The sequence below is a fragment of the Microcebus murinus genome, chromosome 4, assembly GCF_040939455.1.
Source record: "Microcebus murinus isolate Inina chromosome 4, M.murinus_Inina_mat1.0, whole genome shotgun sequence".
NCBI classification, from domain to species: Eukaryota; Metazoa; Chordata; class Mammalia; order Primates; family Cheirogaleidae; genus Microcebus; species Microcebus murinus.
This window is the reverse complement of record NC_134107.1, coordinates 7,467,311-7,493,278: the sequence shown is the minus strand read 5'-3', so window position 1 is coordinate 7,493,278 and position 25,968 is coordinate 7,467,311. Positions and strand designations below refer to the sequence as shown.

The 25,968-nt window shown below is 39.2% G+C and overlaps 1 protein-coding gene across 7 annotated transcripts in view; it reads right to left on the bottom strand.

The window, feature by feature from the left end:
- TOP6BL (TOP6B like initiator of meiotic double strand breaks) overlaps positions 1-24,499 on the bottom strand; it is an 87,903-nt gene extending 63,404 nt beyond the window's left edge. For 6 of the 7 annotated variants that reach the window (XM_076001658.1, XM_076001660.1, XM_076001663.1 and 3 more), the window contains exons 1-3: positions 24,401-24,499; positions 22,359-22,497; positions 14,818-14,871 (exon numbers count right to left, since the gene is read on the bottom strand). In XM_076001658.1, the coding sequence (XP_075857773.1) occupies positions 14,818-14,871; positions 22,359-22,497; positions 24,401-24,430 (223 nt within the window). In that variant the 5' untranslated portion in view covers positions 24,431-24,499. The remainder of the gene's footprint in view (positions 1-14,817; positions 14,872-22,358; positions 22,498-24,400) is intronic. The other variant, XM_076001664.1, reaches the window with a different exon arrangement.
- Between the last annotated feature and the right edge of the window lie 1,469 nt (positions 24,500-25,968).

Genomic DNA, 25,968 nt, shown 5'->3' with positions numbered 1-25,968 from the left:
TCTCATCACTAACTGAGACTGTGAATGATCTGGCTCATTTCTGCCTCTCTAAATCTTAACCTGTTCTTTCCTCAGCTCACTTGTGCTCCTGCCACATTGGCCTCATTTCTGTTCCATGACACACACCAAGCGCTTTCTCATCTTTGAGCCTTTAAACTTATTCCCTTTGCATGGGATATTCTTCCCCTAGTTTTTTGTGTAACTGGTATGTCTACTTCTATTTCCATATTTCAGCTCAGATGTCACCTCTTCAGAGAAGCTTTCCCTGACTACCCTATCTAAAGTACTTTACCTCATTACGCAGGTTATTTCTTTAATAGCACCTATCACATTCTTTAGGAACCTTTTTCAGGTAGGTGTTGGTATTTATTTGTTTATTGTCTTTTCCAATTAGAATATAAGCTCCATCTGAGCAAGAGCGAGACCCCGTCTCTACTATAAATAGAAAGAAATTAATTGGCCAACTAATATATACAAAAAATTAGCCGGGCATGGTGGCTCATGCCTGTAGTCCCAGCTACTTGGGAAGCTAGGGCAGGAGGATTGCTTGAGCCAGGAGTTTGAGGTTGCTGTGAGCTAGGCTGACGCCACGGCACTCACTCTAGCCTGGGCAACAAAGCGAGACTCTGTCTCAAAAAAAAAAAAAAAAGGAATATAAGCTCCATGAGGAGAGGGATATGGTCTCTCTTAATCACCCCTCTACTTCCAGAGCCCAGCATATTGTCTGATGTTTAGCAGGTGTTGAATAAATATAGGCATACATCGTTTTATTGCTGTTTGCTTTATTGTATTTCACAGATGTTTGTTTGTTTTTTACAAATTGAAGGTTTGTAGCAACCCTGCATTGATTAAGTGTATTGGTGCCATTTTTCTAACAGCATATACTCGCTTAGTGTCCTCGTGTCACATTTTGGTAATTCTCACAATATTTCTGACTTTTTTATTATATGTTATGGTGATCAGTGATTTTTGATGTTGTAATTGTTTTGGGGCACCATGAACTGCACTTATATAAGACAACAAACTTATCAATAAATGTATGCATTCTGACTGCTCCACCAACTGGTCATTCCCCTGTCTCTCTCCCTCTCCTCAGACCTCTTATCCCCTGAGACACAACAATATTGAAATTAGGCCAATTAATAACTCTACAGTGGCCTGTAAGTGTTCAAGTGAAAAGAAAAGGAGTCACATGTCTCTCATTTTAAATCAAAAGCTAGAAATGAGTTAGCTTAGTGAAGAAGGCATGTCAAAAGCTGAGATAGGCTGAAAGCTAGGCCTGTTACGTCAAAAAGTTATCTAATTTGTGAATGCAAGGAAAAGTTCCTGAAGGAAATTAAAAGTGCTACTCCAGTGAGCACACAAATGATAAGAAAACAAAACAGCCTTATTGCTGATATGGAGAATGTTTGAGTGGTCTGGACAGAAGATCAAATCAGCCACATTCCCTTAAGCCAAAACCTAATCCAGAGCAAGGCCCTATCTCTGTTCAGTTCTATGAAGGTTAAGATAGGTGAGGACTTCAGATACTGTTTGCCGTGTTGGAAAAAAAAAAAAAAAGAAAGAAAGAAAAGAGAAGTATATAATTTAAAAATATTTATGGCCGGGCGCGGTGGCTCATGCCTGTAATCCTAGCACTCTGGGAGGCCGAGGCAGGCGGATTGCTCGAGGTCAGGAGTTCAAAACCAGCCTGAGCAAGAGCGAGACCCCCTCTCTACTATAAAAATAGAAAGAAATTAATTGGCCAACTAATATATATATAGAAAAAATTAGTCGGGCATGGTGGCACATGCCTGTAGTCCCAGCTACTCGGGAGGCTGAGGCAGCAGGATTACTTGAGCCCAGGAGTTTGAGGTTGCTGTGAGCTAGGCTGACGTCATGGCACTCACACTAGCCTGGGCAACAAAGTGAGACTCTGTCTCAAAAAAAAAGATATTAAAAAAAATAATAATAAATTAAAAATATTTAAAAAGATAAAAAAATTTATTTAAAAAAAAAAGGTGAGGAAGCTGCAGAGGAGAAGTTTATGAAGCTAACAGAGGTTGGTTCCTGAGATCTAAGGAAAGAAGTCATCTCCATAACATGAAAGTGCATGGTGCAGTAGCAAGTGCTGATGTAGAAGCTGCAGCAAGTTATCCGGAAGATCTAGCTAAGATAATTGATGAAGGTGGTCACACTAAACAACAGACTTTCAGTGTAGACAAAAAAGCCTTCTCAGAAGAAGATGCCACCTAGGATTTCATAGAGGAAAACTAGAGAGGAAAATTCAATGCCTAGTTTCAAAGGACAGGCTGACTTTCTCATTAGGGGCTAATACAGCTGGTGATTTTCACTTGAAGCCAGTGCTCATATACCATTCCAGAATGCAAGGGCCCTTGAGAATTGTGCTAAATCTACTTTGCCTGTGCTGTGTAAATGGAAGAACAAAGCCTGGATGATGGCACCTCTGTTTACAACATGGTTTACCGAATATTTTAAGCTCACCATTGAGACCTGTTGCTCAGAATAAAAGATAACTTTCAAAATATTACTGTTCATTGATGATGCACCTGGTCACCCAAGAGCTCTAAGGAAGATGTACAATTGTTGTTTTAATGTTGTTTTCATACCTGCTAACACAGCATCCATTCTGTAGCTCATGGATTAAAGAGTAATTTCAACTTTCAATTCTTATTATTTAAGAAATACTTTTCATAAGGCTATAGCTGCCATAGATAGTGATTTCTCTGATGGATCTTGCCAAAGTAAATGGAAAACCTTTTGGCAAGGATTCACCATTCTAGATACTACTAAGAACATTCATGATTCATAGGAGATCAAAATGTCAGCAATAAAAGGAGTTTGGAAGAAGTCGATTCCAATGCTCATGGATGATTTTGAGAGGTTCAAGACTTCAGTGGAGGAAGTCACTGCAGATGTGGTGGAAATAGCAAGAGAACTAGAATTACAAGTGGGCCCTGAAGATGTGACTGCAGTGCTGCAATCACATGATAAAACTTTTAGCAAATGAGGATTTGATTCTTATGGATGTGCAAAGAAAGTGGTTTCTTGAAATGGAATCTACTCCTGGTGAAGATACTGTGAACATTGTTGAAATGACAGCAAAAGATTGAGAATATTACATAAACTAAGTTGATAAAGCAGTGGCAGTGTTTGAGAGGATTGACTCCAGTTTGGAAAGAAGGTTCTAGTGTATAGTGTGAACAGAATTTTTATATGCACTGAGAAACCAAAAAATGTGTGTGACTTTATTGCAGTATTTGTTTTATTGTGGTGGTCTGGAACTAAACCCACAATACTTCCAAGGTATGCTTGTATGTGAATATGATTGTGTAATACATAGTAATTTAATATATTACAAGTTTATCAATGGACTGTGTTACTTGATGTTTTAACAGTTTTATTGAGATATAATTGACATCTAGGCCGAGTGCGGTGGCTCGCGCCTGTTATCCCAGCACTCTGGGAGGCCGAGGCGGGAGGATCACTCGAGGTCAGGAGTTCGAGGCCAGCCTGAGCAAGAGCGAGACCCCATCTCTACTAAAAATAGAAAGAAATTAGCTGGACAACTAAAAATATATAGAGAGATATAATTGACATCTAACAAACTACACATTTTAAGTGTAGAATTTGATAAGTTTTGAAATATGTATATACCCATGAAATCACCATGATCACAATCAAGATAAAGAACACATCATCATTCACAAAAATTTCCTTTAATTTCTCCTCACTGCCCCTCTCTCTACCCTTCACTGCCTGCCCATTCTCAAGTAGTCACTGAACTGCTTCCTCTCACAATAAGATTAGTTTGCATTTTCTAGAATTTCACATAAATGGAATCATATATACTTTTGGGGGGGGGTATTTCTTTCACTCATTCACCGTTGTATGCATCAGTAGTCCGCTCAGTAGTATTCTATAGTTTGACTATATGACAGTTGTCATTCATTCACCAGTTGGTGGATGTTTGAGTCGTTTTCAGTGTTGGGCTATTATAAATAAAGCTGCTATGAACCTTTATATACAAATCTTAGTTTGGGCATATACTTTGATTTCTTTTGGGTAAATACCTAGGAGTAAAGAGCGGGGTCACATGGTAGGTGTATTTTTTATTTTAACCATATTATCAAACTTGTCCAAAGTGGTTGTAACCATATTTTATTACTATAAGCACTGTATGAGAATTCTAGTTCCTCTACATCCTTGTTAATACTTGGGACAGGCAGTCTTCTTGGTTTTAGACATTTTTGTAGGTGTACAGTGAGATCTTATTGTGATTTTAATTTGTATTTCCCTAATGACTAATGATGTTAAGAACCTTTTCATGTGCTTATTTGCCATCCATATATTGTCTTTGGTGAAATGTATAGTCAAATCTTTTGGCCATATTTTAATTGGGTTCTTGGTATTCTTGTTGAAGTGGGAGAGTTTTAAAAAAATGTGTTCTGAATACAAGTCCTTTATCAGATAAACAGTTTGAAAATATTTTCTTGAAGTCTTTGGCTTGTCATTTCATTCTTTTAACAGTGCTTTGAGAAGTTTTTAATTTTTATAAAGTCAAATTTATCATTTTGCTTTTCCATGGAGCATGTTTTTGGTGTCATATCTAAGAAATCTTTCCCTAAGGTCACAAAGACTTTCTTCTGTGTGTTCTTCTAAAAGTTTTACAGTTTGGGGTTTTACAGTTAAGTCTATAGTTCATTATGAGTTGATTTTTTTTTTTTTTGAGAGTTGCCCACACTAGAGTGAGTGCCGTGGCATCAGCCTAGCTCACAGCAACCTCAATCTCCTGGGCTCAAGTGATCCTACTGCCTCAGCTTCCCAAGTAGCTGGGACTACATATATATATATATATAAAAAACTTAGCTCCAAAAAGGTCACAAGGTCATCTTCAAAAATGTCTATAGGCCGGGTGCGGTGCCTCACGCCTGTAATCCTAGCACTCTGGGAGGCCGAGGCGGGCGGATTGCTCGAGGTCAGGAGTTCAAAACCAGCTTGATCAAGAGTGAGACCCTGTCTCTACTATAAATAGAAAGAAATTAATTGGCCAACTAATATATATATATATAGAAAAAGATATTTCAGGCCAGGCGTGATGGCTCACGCCTTTAATCCTAGCACTCTGGGAGGCCGAGGCGGGCGGATTGCTCGAGGTCAGGAGTTCAAAACCAGCCTGAGCAAGAGTGAGACCCCGTCTCTACTATAAATAGAAAGAAATTAATTGGCCAACTAATATATATATAGAAAAAATTAGCCGGGCATGGTGGCGCATGCCTGTAGTCCCAGCTACACGGGAGGCTGAGGCAGCAGGATTGCTTGAGCCCAGGAGTTTGAGGTTGCTGTGAGCTAGGCTGACGCCACGGCACTCACTCTAGCCTGGGCAACAAAGGGAGACTCTGTCTCAAAAAAAAAAAAAAAAAAAAGATATTTCAGAGATGACAGAAATAGTTGTCATGAAACTGTGATTTGTCTAAGGCCACAGAGCTAATGAGATAGGTCTTGATTATAACTTAATATTTCAAATTTAAATTCCCTAAATGGGAAATGGGAGAAATATCACTTGGACAACCTCAACCTTCTCAGTAACATAGAAGACAAAGGCATTTGTTTAGAAGAGTGTCAGGTAATTCAGAACACATACTATGGGAATTAGATAAAAGGATAAACAAATAATTACTGAACAACCTAAATAATGTTAAAAATTCTGCTTAAATTTGTAGTGTACCCAACACTCAGTTTTATGATTTATACTAGCAATACTGGGTAGTTTGGAAATAAGAATGGAAAAGCCAATAATAGGGATTATCCAAGAAAGTTAAGGCAAGGCCAGGTACAGTGGCTCACACCTATAATTCCAGAATTTTCGAAGGCCAAGGCGGGAAGATCACTTGAGCCCAGGAGTTCAATATCAGCCCGGGCAACACAGTGAGACCCTGTGTCTACAAAAAAATATCAAAAATTAGCTGGGTATGGTGGCATGTGCCTGTAGTAGTCCTAGCTACTTGGGAGCAGAGATGGAAGGATCACTTGAGCCCAGGTGTACAAGGTTGCTGCCATTGCAGCCTAGACAACAAAGTGCAACTCCCTCTCTTAAAGAGAAGAATGGAGAGAGGAAGGAAGGCAGGGAGGAAGGGAGGCAGGGAGGGAGGAAAGAAAAAAAGAAGGAAAAAGGAAGTCAAGGCAGCAGGAAATTATTCTGTACTAAATGGCCAATTATGGGTAGGAAGGCCAGAAGGGGTGTTTGTGTAGAGAAGAGGGAAGTAAAGAGGAAGATGGGAGTTCAAGAAACTTCAATTTCATATGACCACCATTTCTTTAAAAAAAAAACTGAGATATAATTCATACATCATAAAATTTACCATTTTCAGTGTATATAGTTCTGTGGATTTTATTATATTAACAAGGTTATGCAACTATCACCATTATCTAATTTCAGAACATTTTTATCACCCTAAAAAAAAATTCATACCCATTTAATAATAACTCCCCAATCCTTCCTCCTCCCACTATTCTATCTTGGATATGTCTCTATGTATTTTCCTATTTTGGATATTTCATATAATATGTGGCCTTTCATGCCTGGCTTCTTTCATTTAGCATGTTTTCAAGGTTCATCTAGATCATAGCCATATCAGTACTACATTCCTTTTTATGGATGAATATTCCATTGTATAGGTATATAGTACATTTGTCCATCAATTCATGAACATTTGTATTTTTGAACATTTCCACTTTTTGGCTATGATGAATAATGCTGCCATAAATAGTTACATACAAGTTTTTGTGTGAACATTGCTGGGTCATTTAACTCTACATTTAGTCTTTTGAGGAACTTCCAACAAACTGTTTTCTAAAGTGGTTGCACCATTTTACATTCCTACCAACAATGTATGAGGGCTCCAATTTCTCTACATCTTTGCCAATACTTGCTATTTTCTCTTCTTGTTTGTTTTTTTTTTAATTATAGCCATCTGGTGAGTGTGAAAGGTTATCTCATTAAGGTTTTGGCTTGCATTTCCCTAATGACTAATAATGCTAAGAATTTACCTTTTTAAGGACTTAATTGGCCATTTGTATATTGCCTTTGGATAAATGTTGTCTTGGTCCACTCAGGCTGCCATAACAAAAGACCATAGAATAGGGGATTTAAACAAGAAAAATTTACTTCTCTCAGTTCTGAAGGCTGGGAAGTCCAAGATCAAGGTTCTGGTTGATTTGGTTCCTGAGGAAGACTCTTTTCCTGACTTTCAGATGGCTGCCTTCTCACAGTGTCCTCACATGGCCTTTCCTCCATGGGTACAATGCAGGAGGGGGTGGGGAGCAGGGAGACAGATTCTCCCTCTTCCTCTTCTTATAAGGCCACTGATCCCATCATTAAGACCCAACCCTCATGACCTAATCTAATACTATTAATATTTACCTCCCAAAGGCTCCATCTCCAAATACCATCACATTGGGGGTTAGGGCTTCAAAATATGAATTTTGGAAGGACACAAACATTCAGTCCATAACAAATATCTATTCAGATCCTTTTGTCCTTTTACTGTTAAGTTGTAAATGTTTTTTATGTACTCTGGATTCTAGACTCTTATCTATGGGTTATCTTTTCACTTTCTTCTCTTTTGTTTGGAACTAGACACTTTTATTTTTTCACAGATTTTTGAGGTATAATTGATCTTTACACTGTCTTGATAGTATCTTTTGAAACACAAGAGTTTCTAATATTAAGTCCAATTTATCTATTTTTGCTTTGGTTGCTTGTGCTTTAAATGTCATATCTAAGAAAACACTGCCTAATCCAAGGTCATGAAAATTTACACCTATGTTTTCTTCTAAGAGTTTTTTTAGTGTTAACTCTTAGATTTAGGTCTTTGGTCCATTTTGAATTAATCTTCATATATGATATCATCTGACCACTTTTCAGAAGGTATTAAATGGCTAACTATAAAATCTACTCAGGAAAAAAATACAATGTCCCCTCTTCCCATACCGGCCAAATTCACCACTCCAGACAGCCAACTCCTTCTATTCCCAGATGAGATAAAAGGTATGTGGTAACCCAAAAGGCCAGAGTTGGAGCAGTAAATGCCTAGCTGGTTACTCAGTAAGGAGTAACTACAGTTCAAGGATTTAAGCCAAAGCAGGTAGAAGGCAGGATAGCTCCCACTGACTGCTGAATAAAGCAGTTATATACCACTCAACCAGGATATAAACCAATTCCCAGGATCTCTAATCATAAGAGTTATCCTTTTCTACCTCTTTTACTTATCCAGGTTCAAAAGGAAAAGGAATATGTCAGGGTTGGGTATAAATCACTTCTGTCCTTTCCATCCTCTTCCCTGTCACATCAAATCTGGAACATGTTCTCAACAGTGAAGTACAATTAGATAAATCTAACAGGGAAAAGAGTAAAGAAATATTAAGGAAGCAAAAGGCGGCAAAAATCCATTTGTTTTAGCTTTTCTTTCTCTTCAATTAACCTTCATAAAATCTTGCCAAGTATTAGGCAAATTTGGCAGCAAAGAAACTGTTTAGAATGTATCAAAAGCTTAAAAATTAAACAGGGTCTCACAGGGTTTAATGGATAACTAGTAACCTATGAATCTACGAACTCTTCCCTTACTTCTGAACTTAGTATGTGAGGCTGAGGTAACCTTTAGTTCCCTCACCTCTGAAACAGAAAAGGTGATAATACTTAAGTCTGACCTACCTCTCAAGAATGAATGAGATCATGTCTACAAAATGAGCTCCTGGGGGTGGAAAAGTGTTAGATAAGTTCTGAGCCTTAGAGTTGTTTATTTTGTAAGATATAAAATTATAACAGATTTTTATTTTTTGAATACAAGAATCATAGTTTTTGAAAAAAAACAAACTTGATTAAGTCAGACATTCAAGAGTTCACCATTGTGAGTTTCTCACTTAGTACTTAACAAGCCTGGACTTGACAATCTCTCTAATCCACAAAAAGCACCACTCCCCATTTCCTTTCCCAACAAAGAGGACAAAACTAAACTTGAGGAAAAAAAAAAAAACAGGGAAGAGGCAAAAACTGAACTAGCATAACCACATAATCATACATTAACAGCAAGGCAGTCTCTTCCCTGCTTACAAGAGAGAAAAAAAAGAAAGGCTGTAAGCTTTCTGACACTTGAATATTTTTAAAAATAACTGGCCAAATTATATTTTACTAAAGAGTTAAATTATGTCAATAAACATAGGAATGAGGAGATATTTCAAAAAGATTTAAAAAATAAAAATGTGAATAGGAGATAGGAAAAAAACAGCAAAAGAGATCTATAAATGTGGCTTTTTTCATATTCCCCCATCTCATCACTCTCCTTTTTCTTGTTTTCTTCACTTGAGTAAGGACATGACAGGAAGTATCTTCTAGACCTGAGCAAATAGGACAAATTGATATAATCGCATTTCACTAAATATTTATGATAGAAGTAGTTCTACATAAATGAATACTTGCATACATAAATGGATATATAAATGGAATTATATAAAAGTGGATAAGTATCGGCTCAGAGTTTGGTGGTATGCCCCTCTGAGCCCGCCGGCGAAATAAAAAGCTGATTCTCCGACCAAAAAAAAAGTGGATACGTATCAATGCAGACTAGTAGTATACATATTAATAAAAAGTTATGAGAATTATTAAACTCATAGGAATTTATCTTAGTGGGCATCATTCTTCAAAGTAGAGGGGATTATTTTAGTGGACATAAGCCCTCAAATCTGATACAAGGTACTTTATTCTAATAATAATAATAATAAATAGGGAATCATTAAGGGGAAAACATAAAGCTATGCTTAAATTAATTTATTAAATAATAATTCTACAGTATAAAGCTAGAATTAACAAAAAATGCAATTAGATTAGATAATGGAGAAAAGAAAAAGGAGAAGTCTCCCACCAGCAAAAAGCCAAGATTTTTAACTCTGGAGAATTATGGGAATGTTATCACTAAAAGGAATGAAGACATCAAACAAGTTAGTTTCATGAAAATGAACCCAATGTTAGACATGTTACACATGCTATTTCAGAGGAACTCTCAAATAAAATAGTCTAATTGACAATCAAACCTATTCCATTGGAGTTTAGGGGACATGTGAGTGATGGAGAGGGAAAAAATAAGTCTCACTACCACAGAAATTATAAAGTATTGAAAGTAGAAAAACCTGTCTGAATTGAATGTAGAATGATGATACAGAATAATGAAGGGAAGAAAGGGGCATCGGTGACTGAACTTTGGGGAATATCCTCTGGGTTACCAAAGAAGCACCTTGAACATACCTCCATAACACACTATCACACTGCATTTTATTTGCAGAGCTGTCTCTCCTTCCCATGACTTCCTTGTGCAAAGAAGATGTTGTATAAAGGTTTACTGAATAAAAATGTGAATAGTTAGGGACCAGAGAATACAGAAAAAAAGAGAACATAAACCATTAGAGATGTAGAAAGACAGGGAGGTTAGCTTGGGTCATTGTTCATTAAGACAGCATAAATAAAATACCCAGAAATATGACCTTATTTTGTACAGGCACTGATCTGAAGTATTCTAGATAAGAGAAAGAGGACCTTGATACAACCTTGATAGAACACATTGAAGAGTAAAGAAAACTGAAGCTGATGGCTCTACAACAGTCCAATTCCCTAAGAGATGTCAGATCTCATTTTGAAATCAACCAAGCAATGAAGACAACAACATAGTTAAACTGAATTCTGAGACATATGATTTTGTATAGATATATAATTCTTTAGCATCTAGAAACTTAATGATTGATGAATCAGCTGCCAGAGACTCCCTAATGAAGCTAATTAAACAGTGTAAAGATTAGTGAATGGACTAATTTAAAGCAGTTTGCTAATAGTTTAACAGTATTACAGTAATTCTAAATAAATAAAGATAGCAATGACTGCATAATTAACGGTGCATAAGCCATGGAGCTAAACGATTCATGTCTTAGTCTTGGCCAATATTCTTTGTGAGCTTCACTGAGTAATTTTTGTTACTAATTAGCAAGAATATACAACTAATTGATCACAACCAGTTGCACATTTCTTTGTTCCTTCACTTCCACTGATTCACTTGACTAGCTTTAAAAAAAGAAAGGGGCCGGGCGCAGTGGCTCACGCCTGTAATCCTAGCACTCTGGGAGGCCAAAGCAGGCAGATTGCTCGAGGTCAGGAGTTCGAAACCAGCCTAAGCAAGAGCGAGACCCCGCCTCTACTATAAATAGAAACAAATTAATTGGCCAACTAATATATATAGAAAAAATTAGCCGGGCATGGTGGCACATGCCTATAGTCCCAGCTACTTAGGAGGCTGAGGCAGAAGGATTGCTTGAGCCCAGGAGTTTGAGGTTGCTGTAAGGCAGGCTGATGCCATGGCACTCACTCTAGCCTGGGCAACAAAGCGAGACTCTGTCTTAAAAAAAAAAAAAAGAAAGAAAGAAAGAGAGAAAAGAAATATGCAATGACTCAATTTTAATTGTGTACCTGATATGCAGTATTTGATATGTGTACTTAAGAGCCACTCACACTTTATCACAAGGATATAAAAATAGATTAAATAAAATTACTTTGAACTTTTAAAATAAAAGTTAAATTAAAACTAAATCATCATGACACAAATTGTCTATAGTTAGTATTGGCACAATAAATAGGTGGTTATTCCATAAGTAATATTCAATTCAATACCTCCCTCCTACTAATAACAATGATAATAAAAAACATTCCCTTGTACTTACATGGCTTTTCACTTTTTTCAAAGTACTTTCACAAATATTAATCAAAGATGCAGCCTTAGTATGATCTGACCACTCCTTGTACAAGCATATTAAGTATGGATTTATTTTGCAGGAAATGCTCCTATCCTCCCTAGTGCTAATACACTCCCTTTTATATACATGAATTTTCACTTCTATCAAAGCAATTTTACAGATATTAACTGGAGCAGTGGCATTAGGAATGATCTTTCCATTTTTTCATCATCCCAAGGGCATAATCCAAAAAAGAAGAGCAAGTAAAAACTGGTAAGCAGGCAAGATGACTTTGAGGCAATCAACTCATGATTCTTGAACTTGGATTTGTATCTTCCAAGTCTAGAATCAGAGCAAACTCTCCAGGACAATATGCTGATTCTCCCTTTCTTCCAAGAATAGGCTTAAGGAGGGCACAGAATAAAGTGATTAAGATATCTTAAGTGTGGGCATAAAAGGAGAAACCAAATCTATCTTGTTCACTACTGTAACCACTCAGTGTCTATCTAGCACAAGGCCTAAAGCATGGTAAATGCTCAGCAAATCATCATTGTGATTATTACTAAAGGGAGAACATTCTATCCAAATTCTCACAGAATATCTGTTCTGGAGCTACAAAGAAAAATCTCAAAAAAAAAATGTTTTGTATTACTTTTCCTCCTTTTTAAATGCCTCCACACCAAGCAGAACCTAAATAAAATTAGGATCATAGAACAAAAGCTGAGGTCTACTAAAAATCCAAGGATACAGACAACTGGAAGGTAGATTCAGAGGGCCAAGACAATTGCAAAGGCAAAGGGGAATACGTCTGTGATCTTTCATTTAGCAAGCAAGCACTTTTAAGTCCCCATTCTTTTTTTGTTTCGTTTCGTTTTGAGATAAAGTCTCACTCTGTTGCCCGGGCTAGAGTGCCGTGGCATCAGCCTAGCTCACAGAAACCTCAAACTCCTGGGACTCAGGTGATCCTCCTTCCTAAGCCTCCCAAGTTTAAGTCCCCATTCTTAAATAAAAATTACTTCAGAAAAGAAGTTTCAAAAGGTAGAATTATTTCCTACACATTTGTGTCTTTAGAGTATTTATCTGGTAATTGAGTTGCAAAAAACAATTTCTTCTTTTTCCTTGATAATAAAGAAAGGTACTTTGATTTATGCAATAACTGAGTTACTGGAAATTTGAGTATAAATTAAAATGTTTAATTGATTTGCACTAATTTTAAATGATTTTAATTGATTACAAAACACTAAGAAAACTCCCCATTTTAAAAAACCCAATGGTAATTATATTTCATAAACATTTATTTTACAACATTATACCTTTTTTTCCCCGAGACAGGGTCTCACTGTCACCCAGACTAGAGTGCAGTGATATCATCATAGTTCACTGCAACCTCAAACGCCTGGGCTCAGGTGATCCTTTTGTGCCAGCCACACAAGTAGCTGGGACATTCCAGACATGAGCCACCATGCCTGGATAGTTTTTCTATTTTTTGTAGAGATGGGGTCTCACTCTTGTTCAGGCTGGTCACAAACACATTATACCTTTCTAATGTAGCTTTCTGATTATTTCCATTTTAAAACACAGCATGTTTTCTTAAAGCAAGGACAAATATAAGTTTTTCTTAAAAAATGACAAATATTTCAGATTAAGTTGGGGAAAGTTTCTTTTAAAAAATAATTTTGGGAGGCGTGATGGCTCACGCCTGTAATCCTAGCACTCTGGGAGGCCAAGGCGGGCGGATTGCTCGAGGTCAGGAGTTCAAAACCAGCCTTAGCGAGACCCTGTCTCTACCAAAAAGAGAAAGAAATTAATTGGCCAACTAAAAATATATATACAAAAAATTAGCCGGGCATGGTGGTGCATGCCTGTAGTCCCAGTTACTCGGGAGGCTGAGGTAGTAGGATCACTTGAGTACAGGAGATTGAGGTTGCTGTGAGCTAGGCTGACGCCAGGGCACTCACTCTAGCCTGGGCAACAAAGCGAGACTCTGTCTCAAAAATAAATAAATAAATAATAATTTTGGGCCAGGCACAGTGGCTCACATCTGTAATTCTAGCATTTTGGGAGCCCGAGGCAGGAGGACTGCTTGAGTTCAGGAGTCTGAGACCAGCCTAAACAACATAGCAAGACCCTGCCTCTATAAAAAATTTATGAAACAGCAACTCAAAGTACTGTATTGCAAATAAAGAGTAAAAATTAAAAAATTAAAAAAAAAAAAATTTAAAAATTAGCCAGGCATAGTGGCACATGGCTATAATCCCAGCTACCTAAGATGCTGAGGCAGGAGGATCACTTGAACCCTGGAGTTTGAGGTTGCAGTGAACTATGATGATGCCACTGCACTGTAGCCTGGGCAACACAGCAAGATGTGTCTCTAAAAAAAAAAAATTTATAAAATTTGTAAATTAACAACTCATTAGGAAAAGACAGGTCCATTGGATAATATTTATGAATCAAACCATAGAAGATAAAAATGAAAGCACAACAGTTCTCAGGTCATTTGATCTCCTTAAAATAAATTATGCCCTCTGGCTTGTAGATTATTCTTAAATCAAAGGAAATAAGAAATTCTTAAAACCAAGGTCACCAAAAGCTCCTAACCTATACCAACTTTGGCATATAATGTAGAAAACACTATTAATAGCCAATCATTTATAATAAAAACCATTTTTCCCACATTTTTTCTTTGTTCTCATTAGAACAAATACTTTACTAAAATTTTTATTTTACATTTGGGAAACTTTGCCTGAAGTTATACAGAGAGTATTCACAGAACTACCTAGTATTTTGTCCACTTCTGTATTTATATAGTTTTATAGATCATCTTTCAGTAGAGTTGCCAAATAAAATGCAGAATAAAGTATTGTATGAGACATACTTATACTAAAAAATCATTTGTTTATCTTAAATTCACATTTAAGTGGGTATCCTGTATTTTTATTTACTAAATCTGGCAACCCTATCTTTCAGTAAAAGTTTGTTTCAGAAAATACCAAATTCATTTTCAGGAAGAGATTCAATCTCAAGGAAATGGGTGATTTTTTTTACCTTTTATGAACTTCTTGAGGACCAAGCCACCATAAAAGCTTCCCACAGAAGCAACTGCAAAAAACAGAATACAAAGAAATATCACAAATAAGACAAGTAAATGGATTTTATTTAAGGAATCAAATGGGAGTCTGAAAACACTGCTTATAGATATAGAACACTAAAAAAGTGACCACTATAAGGAGTTCAGTAAAAAATGAAAGCACCAAAGAAGTACTCTAAGGCCATAATTTGGGGACAGAATAACTTCTTGGAGATGATAACCAAATAACAAGTCTTTTCACTTATATTCAACACTACACACAAACACACCAGCACAGCCTCTTTGGATGCTATTACACCTGATACAAAAGGATTATGGGAAGACTGCAAATTGCAGCTAGTAATCAGAGTACATCGTGCCAAGAACTCATACTCCAGTGTAAGATTCAATTAAAAATTTGGCCCTTTCACCAATTTTACTCTTAAATCCAAAATACTTTACTAGGCTGTCAGGTAAGAATTCTCTGTACCTAGCATTCTAAATCTAAACATTAGAACATTTAGAGCAATAATTCTTTGGGGTAGAGAATAAGTGAGGAAGCAGGCACCTAAGGAGATAAAAGATCAGAACCACATGGAGGTTCTTTTTCCCCCAAAATTGAACATGCCCTTCCCCTGAGTGATGTAACCCCATAGTTAAGAATCTAAGAAATCACTGCCATAGGAACTAACAGAAATATGTCTACCCCTCAGAAAATGTGTACCCTTCAGGCCGAGAAAAAAGGTTGAGAATCACTGAACTACAGTGAGACGCAACATCATTCTCTAAATGTCCAGGACGGTAGCCACAAACTACATATGACTATTTAAATTTAGCTAACCTTAAAAATTTAATTCCTCAGTCACACTGGTCACATTTCAAGTGGTCAATAGCACATGTGGCTAAATGCTTGTATTAAACAGCACAAAGAACATTTCCATCATCACAAATAGTTCAATTGGATAACAATGCTCTAGATCTCCAGATTTTAAATAATTCTGGAAAAGTGATAAGCAATACATATTTCAAAAGGCCTAAGCCCAAGCAGCATAGAACATTTAACAAAAGGCAGGGGTTTCTTTTTGTTCTTGTTTTATGCTTAGTGTTCCACACAGGCATACACTGGTTCTAACATAAAGGAAAGTGGGTCATTGGGACAGAGATGGCAGGTGGTGGCAAGGCTACATTAGTGATTAGTGAAGAACTAGAACATTAATAACCACACAACCCAACTATCTTAGTGTGTCTATGATGCTTCTCAACTGTATGTCATACTGTTTTTTCTAACATCGTTAGTTTTAGCAAGTATAGCAACAATTGTTGAAAACAGGCCACTTGATAAATGTGCTCAGGGAAAATAATCATTCACCTGCTCCACATCCCACTCAGCCTCCAATTTTCAGCTATATAGCTAATGTTTTTGTACTAAAGTCATAAAGTGCTATCCTCCAGATGCAGAGATGACAGTAGAGACTTATCTGTAAAATGTTTTTTTTGAGAGAAAGAGTCTTGCTCTTTTGCCCGGGAAGAGTGCAGTGACATCACTATAGCTCACTACAATCTCAAACTCCTAGGCTCAAGCCATCCTCCTGCCTCAGCCTTCCAAGTAGCTGGGCCTACAGGTACATGCCACGACATCCAGCTAATTTTTTTCTATTTTTAGTAGAGACAGGTCTCACTCTCATTCAGGCTAGTCTTGAACTCCTGAGCTCAAGCAATCCTCCCACCTTGGCCTCCCAAAGTGCTAGGATTATAGGTGTGAACCACCACGCCCAGCCTATAAAATACATATTTTTAAAGCAAGCATTCCCCAAAATCCCCTCTACAGAAGAAAAGATGATCTTAAAAAGGGGGGAGAGGGATATAGCATGTACCATTTCTCAAACATTGTTTCACAGTCCACACTGGCATATTAAAGGTCCTAAGAAGACCTACAACAAAAAACATTTTAAACAGCATTTCCCAAATTTAGATGACTACATAACTCCTTTCTCGTAACTCACAGAAACATCCTGTGGTGCACATTTTGGAAACATTGCAATAACTAATCATATTTGTTAAAGCTTTCAAACAATTACTAATGGAAAAAACTATACGGTCATCACCCAGATTTTCATAGATGGATTATTTCAGATATAAAATTTGCTGGTTTGTTGCAGGTTGAATTGTGTTCCCCTAAAAGATACTTTGAAGTACTAATGCTCAGTACTCATGTATATGACCTTATTTGGAAACAGATGTAATCAAGTTAAGATGAGGTCATACTGGATTAGGATGGTCCTAAATCCAATGACGGTGTCCTTGTAAGAAAGCCATGTGAAGACACAGACAACTTGAGAAAGAGGAGAATGAATGTGAAGACAGGGAGTGATACATCTGTAATCCAAGAAACACCAAGGTTGTCAGCAACACCAGACACTAAGAGAGAGGCATGAAACAGATTTCTCCCTCTGAGTCTCCAAAAGAAACCAACCCTACTAAGATCTTGATTTTGGATTTCTGACCGCCAGAACTGGGAGAGCAGAAATTTATTTTGTTTTAAGCCACCCAGTTGGAGGTACTTTGTCACAGCAGCCCTAAGTAACTAATACATGGTTCATCATAAGAGATTTTAAATCAAACTTAAAAGACACCACTTCACATTATCAGGTAATGATGGCAGATGGAATGCACACATTTATTTCACTTCCTCCTGAAACCTCAATGAAACTTAAAATGGACTTTTTTTTAAAGGCTTAAACGTACAAGAATAGAAATCAAAAGACAAAGATGATTATAACAAAATTCTAGAAACTGAAAAACAGAAGAACAAGTAGGAAAGGATTTAGGAGATCAGAGAAATTGAATTATAAGGGGAAAAGGGGAAGGCCAAGAAACAATCTGAATTATACAACAAAATTCCAAAAGACTCAACCACTGCAGTATCAGGAACCTCTGGGATTATAGGGGGCGTGGGAGCTAAAATAAGTAGAGTCAGTTGAAAAATGAATTTTAAGTAGACTTTCAGATTACTTTCTCCATTCAGCATTCTAGGGACTGGCCCTTCTCTCACCTTGGTGTAGGTTAGGGGAGAAGTTATTCTTTGAAAATGGTAGAAGTGTGGATCTCCAGGATAAGAACCAAAGTTGTACTTATAAACAAGTGGAATCAAGTGAACAGAAACACTGAACACTGAGATACCCAACACACCTTTTCTCCCTCACTCCCAGAATGCTGGCAGTCTGCCTTTTACCTACCTGGTGAGAGACTGCAAGATCTGGCCATCCCAAGAGCAAAGACCTAAAGATTCTGATACTGAAGAGAAGAGAGATTTCCCCAGTGAAAAACGCAGTTAGATCACCCTTCAGTGACGCTGTTTCAAATCAGCTTTATGGTCTCTAACCCTTAAAATGAGCAGATGACCAAGAATTTTAAGATATCTGAATAAAGCTTCTAACATGAAAAACAGAAACCAGGCTGAGTAGGAAAAGCAACATAGAGGAAACAATAAGCAATATAGAGGAAGTAGGTAGAGAAAAAAAATATTTTTTTTAATCTTTATATACTCAGAAAGATAAGATGTGCTTAGAAAGTGGAAGAGATGAAAATTAGGAGAGAAAATACTTTTTGAAAAAGGACCAGCTTAGAAGTCCAATATCTACATAATAGAAATTCCAGTAAGAGAAAATGCAAGGGAAGTTTCCCAGAACCAAAGGACATGAGTTTCCAGACTGAAAAGGCCCACTGACAACGGAGTACAATGGATGAAAACTGACCCACACCAAGGATCATCATTGTGAATTTTCAGAACAAGGAGGACTGCAGCAGAAACTGCTGGTGCTCACAAATATCCAGTTCTCCTCTTCTTCCTGAGCACAAAATTAGACTACATTTTCCTATCACCTTGCAACTGCAGGGCAATTGTGGCAATAAGACTGAGTCCTGGCCAACAGAATCTGAGCAGAATTATAATATACATAATTTCCAACCTTAACCCATAAAAACCTTCCATTTATATTCCTTGCTCTCTTTCCCTGTCCTTAGCTGAATGGAGATTTCTTAGAGGACCTAGAGGAAGATGGAGCCACAAGACAGAAACAACCTGGATTCTGCATGAAACAAAATATACCCTCTCATATACACACACATTCATTTGACTATGAAGTAAAGGAAAACTAAAAATTTTCCGTGTTAAGCCAGAGACTTCGGGGTTTATCTGTTATAACCTAACCTTATTTCTGAGGATAAAGAGAAGATCCTATAAACTTACAGAGTAAAAGAATAAAGAAAAAACACATCACATGCAGAATAATCAGAAAGACTTTAGAATTTTCAATACCAACACCTGAAGTTAGAAGATAATGTTGCAATGTCACCAAAATTCTGAAGGAAAATGAATTACAATCTAGAATCAGCCAAATGATTAATCAAGTATGAGTGTAGATATTTTCACTCATGAGATGCAAAAAAGTCTCAAGGATTTACCTCCCACCTTCTCAGGAAGCTACCAAAGTCTGAGATCCATGCAAACAAGGAGTAAGCCAAGAAAAAAGACGATATTGGGATTCAGGAAACACAAAATTCAGCACAAGAGAAAAACTAAATATTCTTAATAAAGATGAAGGGAAGATCCCAAGATGACAGCTGGACTACAGATACAGAAGGCATCAAGTCAAGATTAGGGTAGGTCAAAAAACTCTAGGACAGAGTTCTTCAGGAGGATGAAACTAATTATCGTTTTTTTTTTTTGTTTTTTTTTTTTTTTTTTTTTTTTTTGAGAGAGAGAGTGAGAGAGAGAGAGTCTTACTCTGTTGCCTGGTAGAGTACTGTGGCATCAGCTTAGCTCACAGCAACCTCAAACTCCTGGGCTCAAGCAATTCTACTGCCTCAGCCTCCCAAGTAGCTGGAACTACAGGCGTGTGCCACTACACCTGGCTAATTTTTTATATATATATTTTTAGTTGCCTGACCAAATTTCTTTCTATGTTTTAGTAGAGACAAGGTCTCACTCCTGCTCAGGCTGAGCTCAAGAAATCCTCCCGCCTTGGCCTCTCAGAGTGCTAGGATTACAGGTGTGAGCCACCACATCCAGCCAATATCTGATGTGTTCGAATATATTGAGTAAATTTAGACAAATGCTGAAAGGTTGGGGGTTGACTAGATGATAAAAACATAGAAAATAAAACAATTATTAACAGAATGGAAAATATAAACAGAAAGTAATCATAGTTTTCTATATGGATAAACTGTGAACTTTTTTTTTTTTTTTGAGACAGAGTCTCGCTTTGTTGCCCAGGCTAGAGTGCCGTGGCATCAGACTGGCTCACAGCAACCTCAAACTCCTGGGCTTAAGTGATCCTCCTGCCTCAGACTCCCGAGTAGCTGGGACTACAGGCATGAGCCACCATGCCCGGCTAGTTTTTTCTATATATATTAGTTGGCCAATTAATTTATTTCTATTTATAGTAGAGACGGGGTCTGGCTGTTGCTCAGGCTGGTGTTTTTTTTTTTTGAAACAGAGTCTCACTCTGTTGCCCAGGCTAGAGTGCCGTGGCATCAGCCTAGCTCACAGCAACCTCAAACCCCTGGGCTCAAGCAACCCTCCTGCCTCAGCCTCCCGAGTAGCTGGGACTCCAGGCACGCGCCACCATGCTCGGCTAATTTTTTCTGTATATATTAGCTGGCCAATTAATTTCTTTCTATGTATAGTAGAGACGGGGTCTCGATCTTGCTCAGGCTGGTTTTGAACTCCTGCCTTGGCCTCCCAGAGTGCTAGGATTACAGGCGTGAGCCACCGCACCACGCCTGGCCTGTGAATAGAACTTTATGGTAATAATAATGAGTAAATATTGACCTAAATTTTTAGTGTGAAGGTTATAATTATATTAAAAGAAAGACATGGTAGAGTTGGGAATATGAAAGAGCTGTCATCCTCTATAGTGGGAAGTCAAAAAATAATGCATAAAAAGTTAAATCAAGATATAACAAGATATAACACAAACATGTTATTCAGATACAGAGTTAAATATTAAAATAATCAGTTAATGGAATTGCAAGTATTAGCCTCTAAGAGAGAAAAAGATAGGAAGGGGGACATAGGAGAAGTATGCAGGAAACTGTAGGTTTTGTAACATGTTTAATTGAACTATTTCAATGTGCATATATGTGCATATATAACTTTGACGAAACTTAAAATGTGTGTATACTATTTTCCAAAAAAAATACAGTATAGCCCTACATACTAACATGAAATGCTGCCCATAAAATTTTGGTACATGGCATACCCATAAGCATAGTATAATCCCATTTTTAAAATACTGATAATAACTATGAACATATGTATAGAAAAATCTAGAATATATGCTGAATGTTAATTATCTCAAAAGGTAAGATATCTAGAAAGTCACACTCTCTATGACATGTTTCTGTAATGTTGTAATGTTTTATTCAAGCATGTAATACTTTGCCTGCAAAAAAAATTATAAACATAATTATTAATACATAAATCTGAGAGACAATAAAGAGAAGAGAAATGCCTCCATACTAGATGAGCTAAGGAAGTCCATCAGGCTCAAAATGCAGAATTTGGTTTCTTGCCAAAGACTACTGTGGCTGATTCTTTTGCTTTGAGTCAAGTCAACCCTGCTAATCCGGCCAGTTTATTGGATTAGAATCAATGCACTACCTATTACAACCATGTACAGACCAAACATCACCAAAGCCATATAGCTAAGCATTTCTATGAGTGGTTGGAACTCTGCCTAGAGTGGAGTTCATGCAGAGTAACAGCAAATCAACTTGTCATACCTCTCTTCGGGGTGTTTAATACTAAGTACACAAAGAAAACACAACTCATTCCAATTCTGGTAAGCGAATGTCTTATGGAACCTAACGTACTATCTGTTCTCAACTCAGTGTCCAAGTGACTCCTTTAAGTCTGATAGGACAACTTCATTCCAAAGTATTCAATAAATCTACACATGTCCCCCAAAAAACAAGCACTTCACACGTTTAAGAAAGTTAGTTGTTTCAGAGCCACTCAATGCATCAGCTTTTCCTCAAAGAATAGGCAAAAATGATGAAAGAGTAAAACCCAAGTGGAAGAGATGCTTTCAAACTGCAGGTCAGGATTATCAAAGTAAGCCCCATTCATCATTTTCTCTTCCCTTCTCCTAATTTTTTGGCCCTTTTGCAACTACCAAAGTCTGGACATGAAAGAAAAAATAGGTAAAACTCAATGTAATATAATTTTTCTGTGAAAAGAGTAGGTTAAAACCAAAAGCAAAAGATTGTTTCTAAGCAATTTTAATTTAAAGCCAGTAAAAATAATCTGTGATAAGAGTCATTCTACTCACCTTTCCTGTATGACACATTTGTAAATCTATCATCAGATACTACTGCATAACCATTTTGTCTTTTAACTATGGAACAATCCAGGAATAACGTAAGATTATGACTAACTGAAAATTTTAAATAAACTATGACACAAATCATGATAAAACAAAAATAGAAAATCAATAACTTTTCTTCCTCTACTTACTAGTTGTTACACAATGAAGAGTGTTTGCCTCATGCTTAGAATGTAATGCTTCTATGGAAATCACTAGCTGGCCTTCTAGCAATGCTCCCCTTGATATTCCTGTTTCACACCTCCAGTGAATTATTAAATATCTCAAAATCTGGAAAGAGTACAATTCAAAGAAAATACAATCTTCTTTAGAATTAATGGTAATAATAAATTCATATGATACAGTTAAATTAATAACTCTATAATTTCCTCCAAAACTATTGCTGCTTGTAAAATGTCAGATTTACATTTGTTCAGCACAGATCATTGTCTAAACAGAATAAATAGATACTAGGGGAGTGACGTAAGAAAGGAAACAGTGAAATTCAACACAGTGCCCAACAAGACAGGAAATTGAGACAATAAATTGCTTTATTCAGAGGATTAAGTTCATCTGGAAATAATTAGGGAAAAATTAAGTGGGAGTTTGTTTTTCTTGTTTCTTTTTTTTCTCCTCAAATAAAAGCCAACATGAAGACCATGAATAAGAGTGACATCTGGTTATGAATCATCTTGATCTTTCATTAAATCAACATTGAGGATCAGAATATTATTTGAGAGTGCTAACGGCAAATGCCTGGATTTGAACCCGATGTGTCAAATTCTAGCATGTGACCTTGAGCAAGTTACTTAACCTCTCTCTACCACAGATTCCTAATCTATAAAAATGGGGATAAAACACATAGGGCTGCTGCTGAAAGTAAACAAATATGTGCAAAATGGTTAATACAGTGCCTGACATACAGCAAATGCTTAACAGATATTAGCTATTATTTCTAAGTTCATCTGCAGTAAAAACTGCACATAATACTTTTAAGTTGAATAGGACTCCAAGATGTCTGGATAAAACATCCAATTTTGATGAGACAAACTTAAAATAAATTATATTTAATTTCATTATTCATGAACGTAAACTCTCATTTACACACTAACGTACCACGAGGAAAATTATCACCCCTTTTTTAAAGGAAGGGAAATCTGAGTAAGAGAACTTGGGAACTAAGATCCTGATTTGTCCCAGAGTTTCATAAGGATGGTTTCCAGGAATCTGTACAGCCTAACACTTTCCTTCACACATCCTCTGACTTCCTGTGCTCCCTCTGTTAAGATTTCCCAGTGTCTATATCGGAAATGAGAGAGCAGTCGGGAAAAGAACACTACTAGCCTGTGAGTCAGAGCCCTGGGTTCTATCATCTGTAAAAATCTAATCCCCCAACCTTCTCTGATGATAACAAAGAAGGCAGGAAGCCTGGGAGCGTGTGATTCCGTTTTACCTGCCCAGTACCCCTCCCAAGGAAGCCTAAGCGTCCAATCAGGCAACGGCTGGGAAAGAACAAACGCGGCGGGGCTGGCGCCAGGTGTTCAGTGCCGCCCTCCAGAGCGGCACAGGTGTCTGCTCACGGGCGTGGGGAGAGTCGGGGGAGGTCTGGGGACCGCCCCTCTCACCTCCAGCTGCTCTAGGACCCAGGCATCTGCACCGCCCCTTGCCGACCTGAGGCCCTAAAACAACTCTCCCTCGCCCCCATTTCGCACCGCTAGGTCCCTCCTTGCGCGCAGTCTCGGCTCCCCAGTGAGCCCCTGGGGTTGCCCATTTCTTTCCCTTCTTCCTGCGTCCCCTCCCGCCTCCCACGGGTGTGAGGAAAGAACCGGACCAAGGCCGGCCACCTCTGAGGCTGGCTGGGGCTCTGACCCGGTGCCCACCCAGGTTTGGGCAAACGCCGCCGCCCCCGGGCGTCCCCGGCCAGAACGTGAGGGCGACGTCCCCCGCGACTGAGCAGCTGCTCGTCACAGAGAAGCCCGCGAGCGTGACTGCCCAGCGCCCGCAAGCCCCGGGGTCCACCTGCTCCTCACACCCGTGGGAGGCGGGCTGCGTCCGCCCGTTCACAGCATTCCCGAACCTTCCTCCTGCACCTCGGGTAACGCCAGACCCCTCCGCCCAGCCTTCGCGGTCTCCTCACAAAGCCCGTCGCCTCATAAAGTGTCCCTCTCTGCTTTCTCTCCCTTCCCGGCATCACCTCGAAGACGGCCACGGCCGTCCCCTCCATGCTGCGCCAGGAACACCAGCAACACCCGGCCGAAAGCTGCCCGCCCGCGGCCGACGCCTCCTCAGCCCGCGCTTTGGCCCACGCCCCGCCCACGCCCGGGCCACGCCACGCCCACCTGCTCACCGCGCTTGCGCACTCGGCGCCGCCCGGCGCCCCGCCGCGAGCCGCCGCACAGAGTCCCCGGGAGTTGCCAGGGCTGGTGGGCCGGCGGGTGGGCGGGCCGCGGGCGTGGGAGAGCCCGCCGGCAGCAGCTGCGGCTGCAGGCGAGCAGGAATGAGGCCGGGCCAGGACTCCTCCCTCCTCTCCAAGAGACGTTCCCACGGTCCTGCCGAAGCGCGGCCCGTGGCCCTTTCCAGAGAGCTTCCACCGCCCTCCGTGCTTCCCAGGACCCTCTGCTCAGCCAGGACAAGCGGCTGGGGCCTAGTGCCGGATTCCACTCTGGTTCTTGACCCCAAAACACCCTCACCTTCCGCGGGGGCTGCCCTGAGTGCCCTAGACCAACCTCTGCTTCCTAGCTTTAGCAAAGAAAAATAAAGGACGCCCAGTTAAAATTGAATTTCAGATAAACAATTATTTTTTTATAAGTATACGTATCTCTCATCAGTATGTGAAGTGTGTACTAAAAAGAGTATTCGATAATCGGAAATTCAAAACTAGACGCCCTGTATTTTTTTTTGAGACAGAGTCTCACTCTGTTGCCCAGGCTAGAGTGAGTGCTGTGGCGTCAGCCCAGCTCACAGCAACCTCAATCTCCTGGGCTCAAGCGATCCTCCTGCCTCAGCCTCCCAAGTAGCTGGGACTACAGGCATGCGCCACCATGCCCGGCTAATTTTTTGTATATATATTTTTAGTTGGTCAATTAATTTCTTTCTATTTTTAGTAGAGACGGGGTCTCGCTCAGGGTGGTTTCGAACTCCTGACCTCCAGCAATCCGACTGCCACGGCCTCCCAGAGTGCTAGGATTACAGGCGTGAGCCACCATGCCCGGCCTAGATGCCCTGTATTTTATCTGGCAACCAGTCCCAAGCATCTCCCTAGCCTAGTCTAGTTGTAGGAGCCCAGCCTACCCCCCAACCCCAACCCACCCTGGCGCTGCCACGGAGGTGGCTTTCCTAGGCTCCAGCCGGCTGGGAAAGCTCTCCGGTTTTCTTAGAGCCTTCCCAGCAGGAAGGAAGGAAGGTGGTCCTGCAGACGCCAGCTGCTGCACTCTGGTGGGTTCAGGAGAGGCATGGTGAGAGGGGCATAAGCTGGTAATGGCTAATGTTCTGGCAGCCAAAGAAAACTCTGATGAGAGAGATTCCTGCCTGGCAAAGAGTTGCCCAAGGAGAAGGGTGGGACAGGGTGTTGGCTGCGTTCCTTCAGGGAAAATTCTTCCAGCCCAGCTCCAAGAAGCCAGGATTGGATAGAACAGGCTGGGGAGCTGGCAGAGTACCTGCCCAGTACACAACTTTGGTACTACTCCAAAGAACATGTCCCTACTGAGACCTGACTCACTCCCTCTCTGCTCAGCACTTTGCCCCTCCTCCCCATCTCAGTTG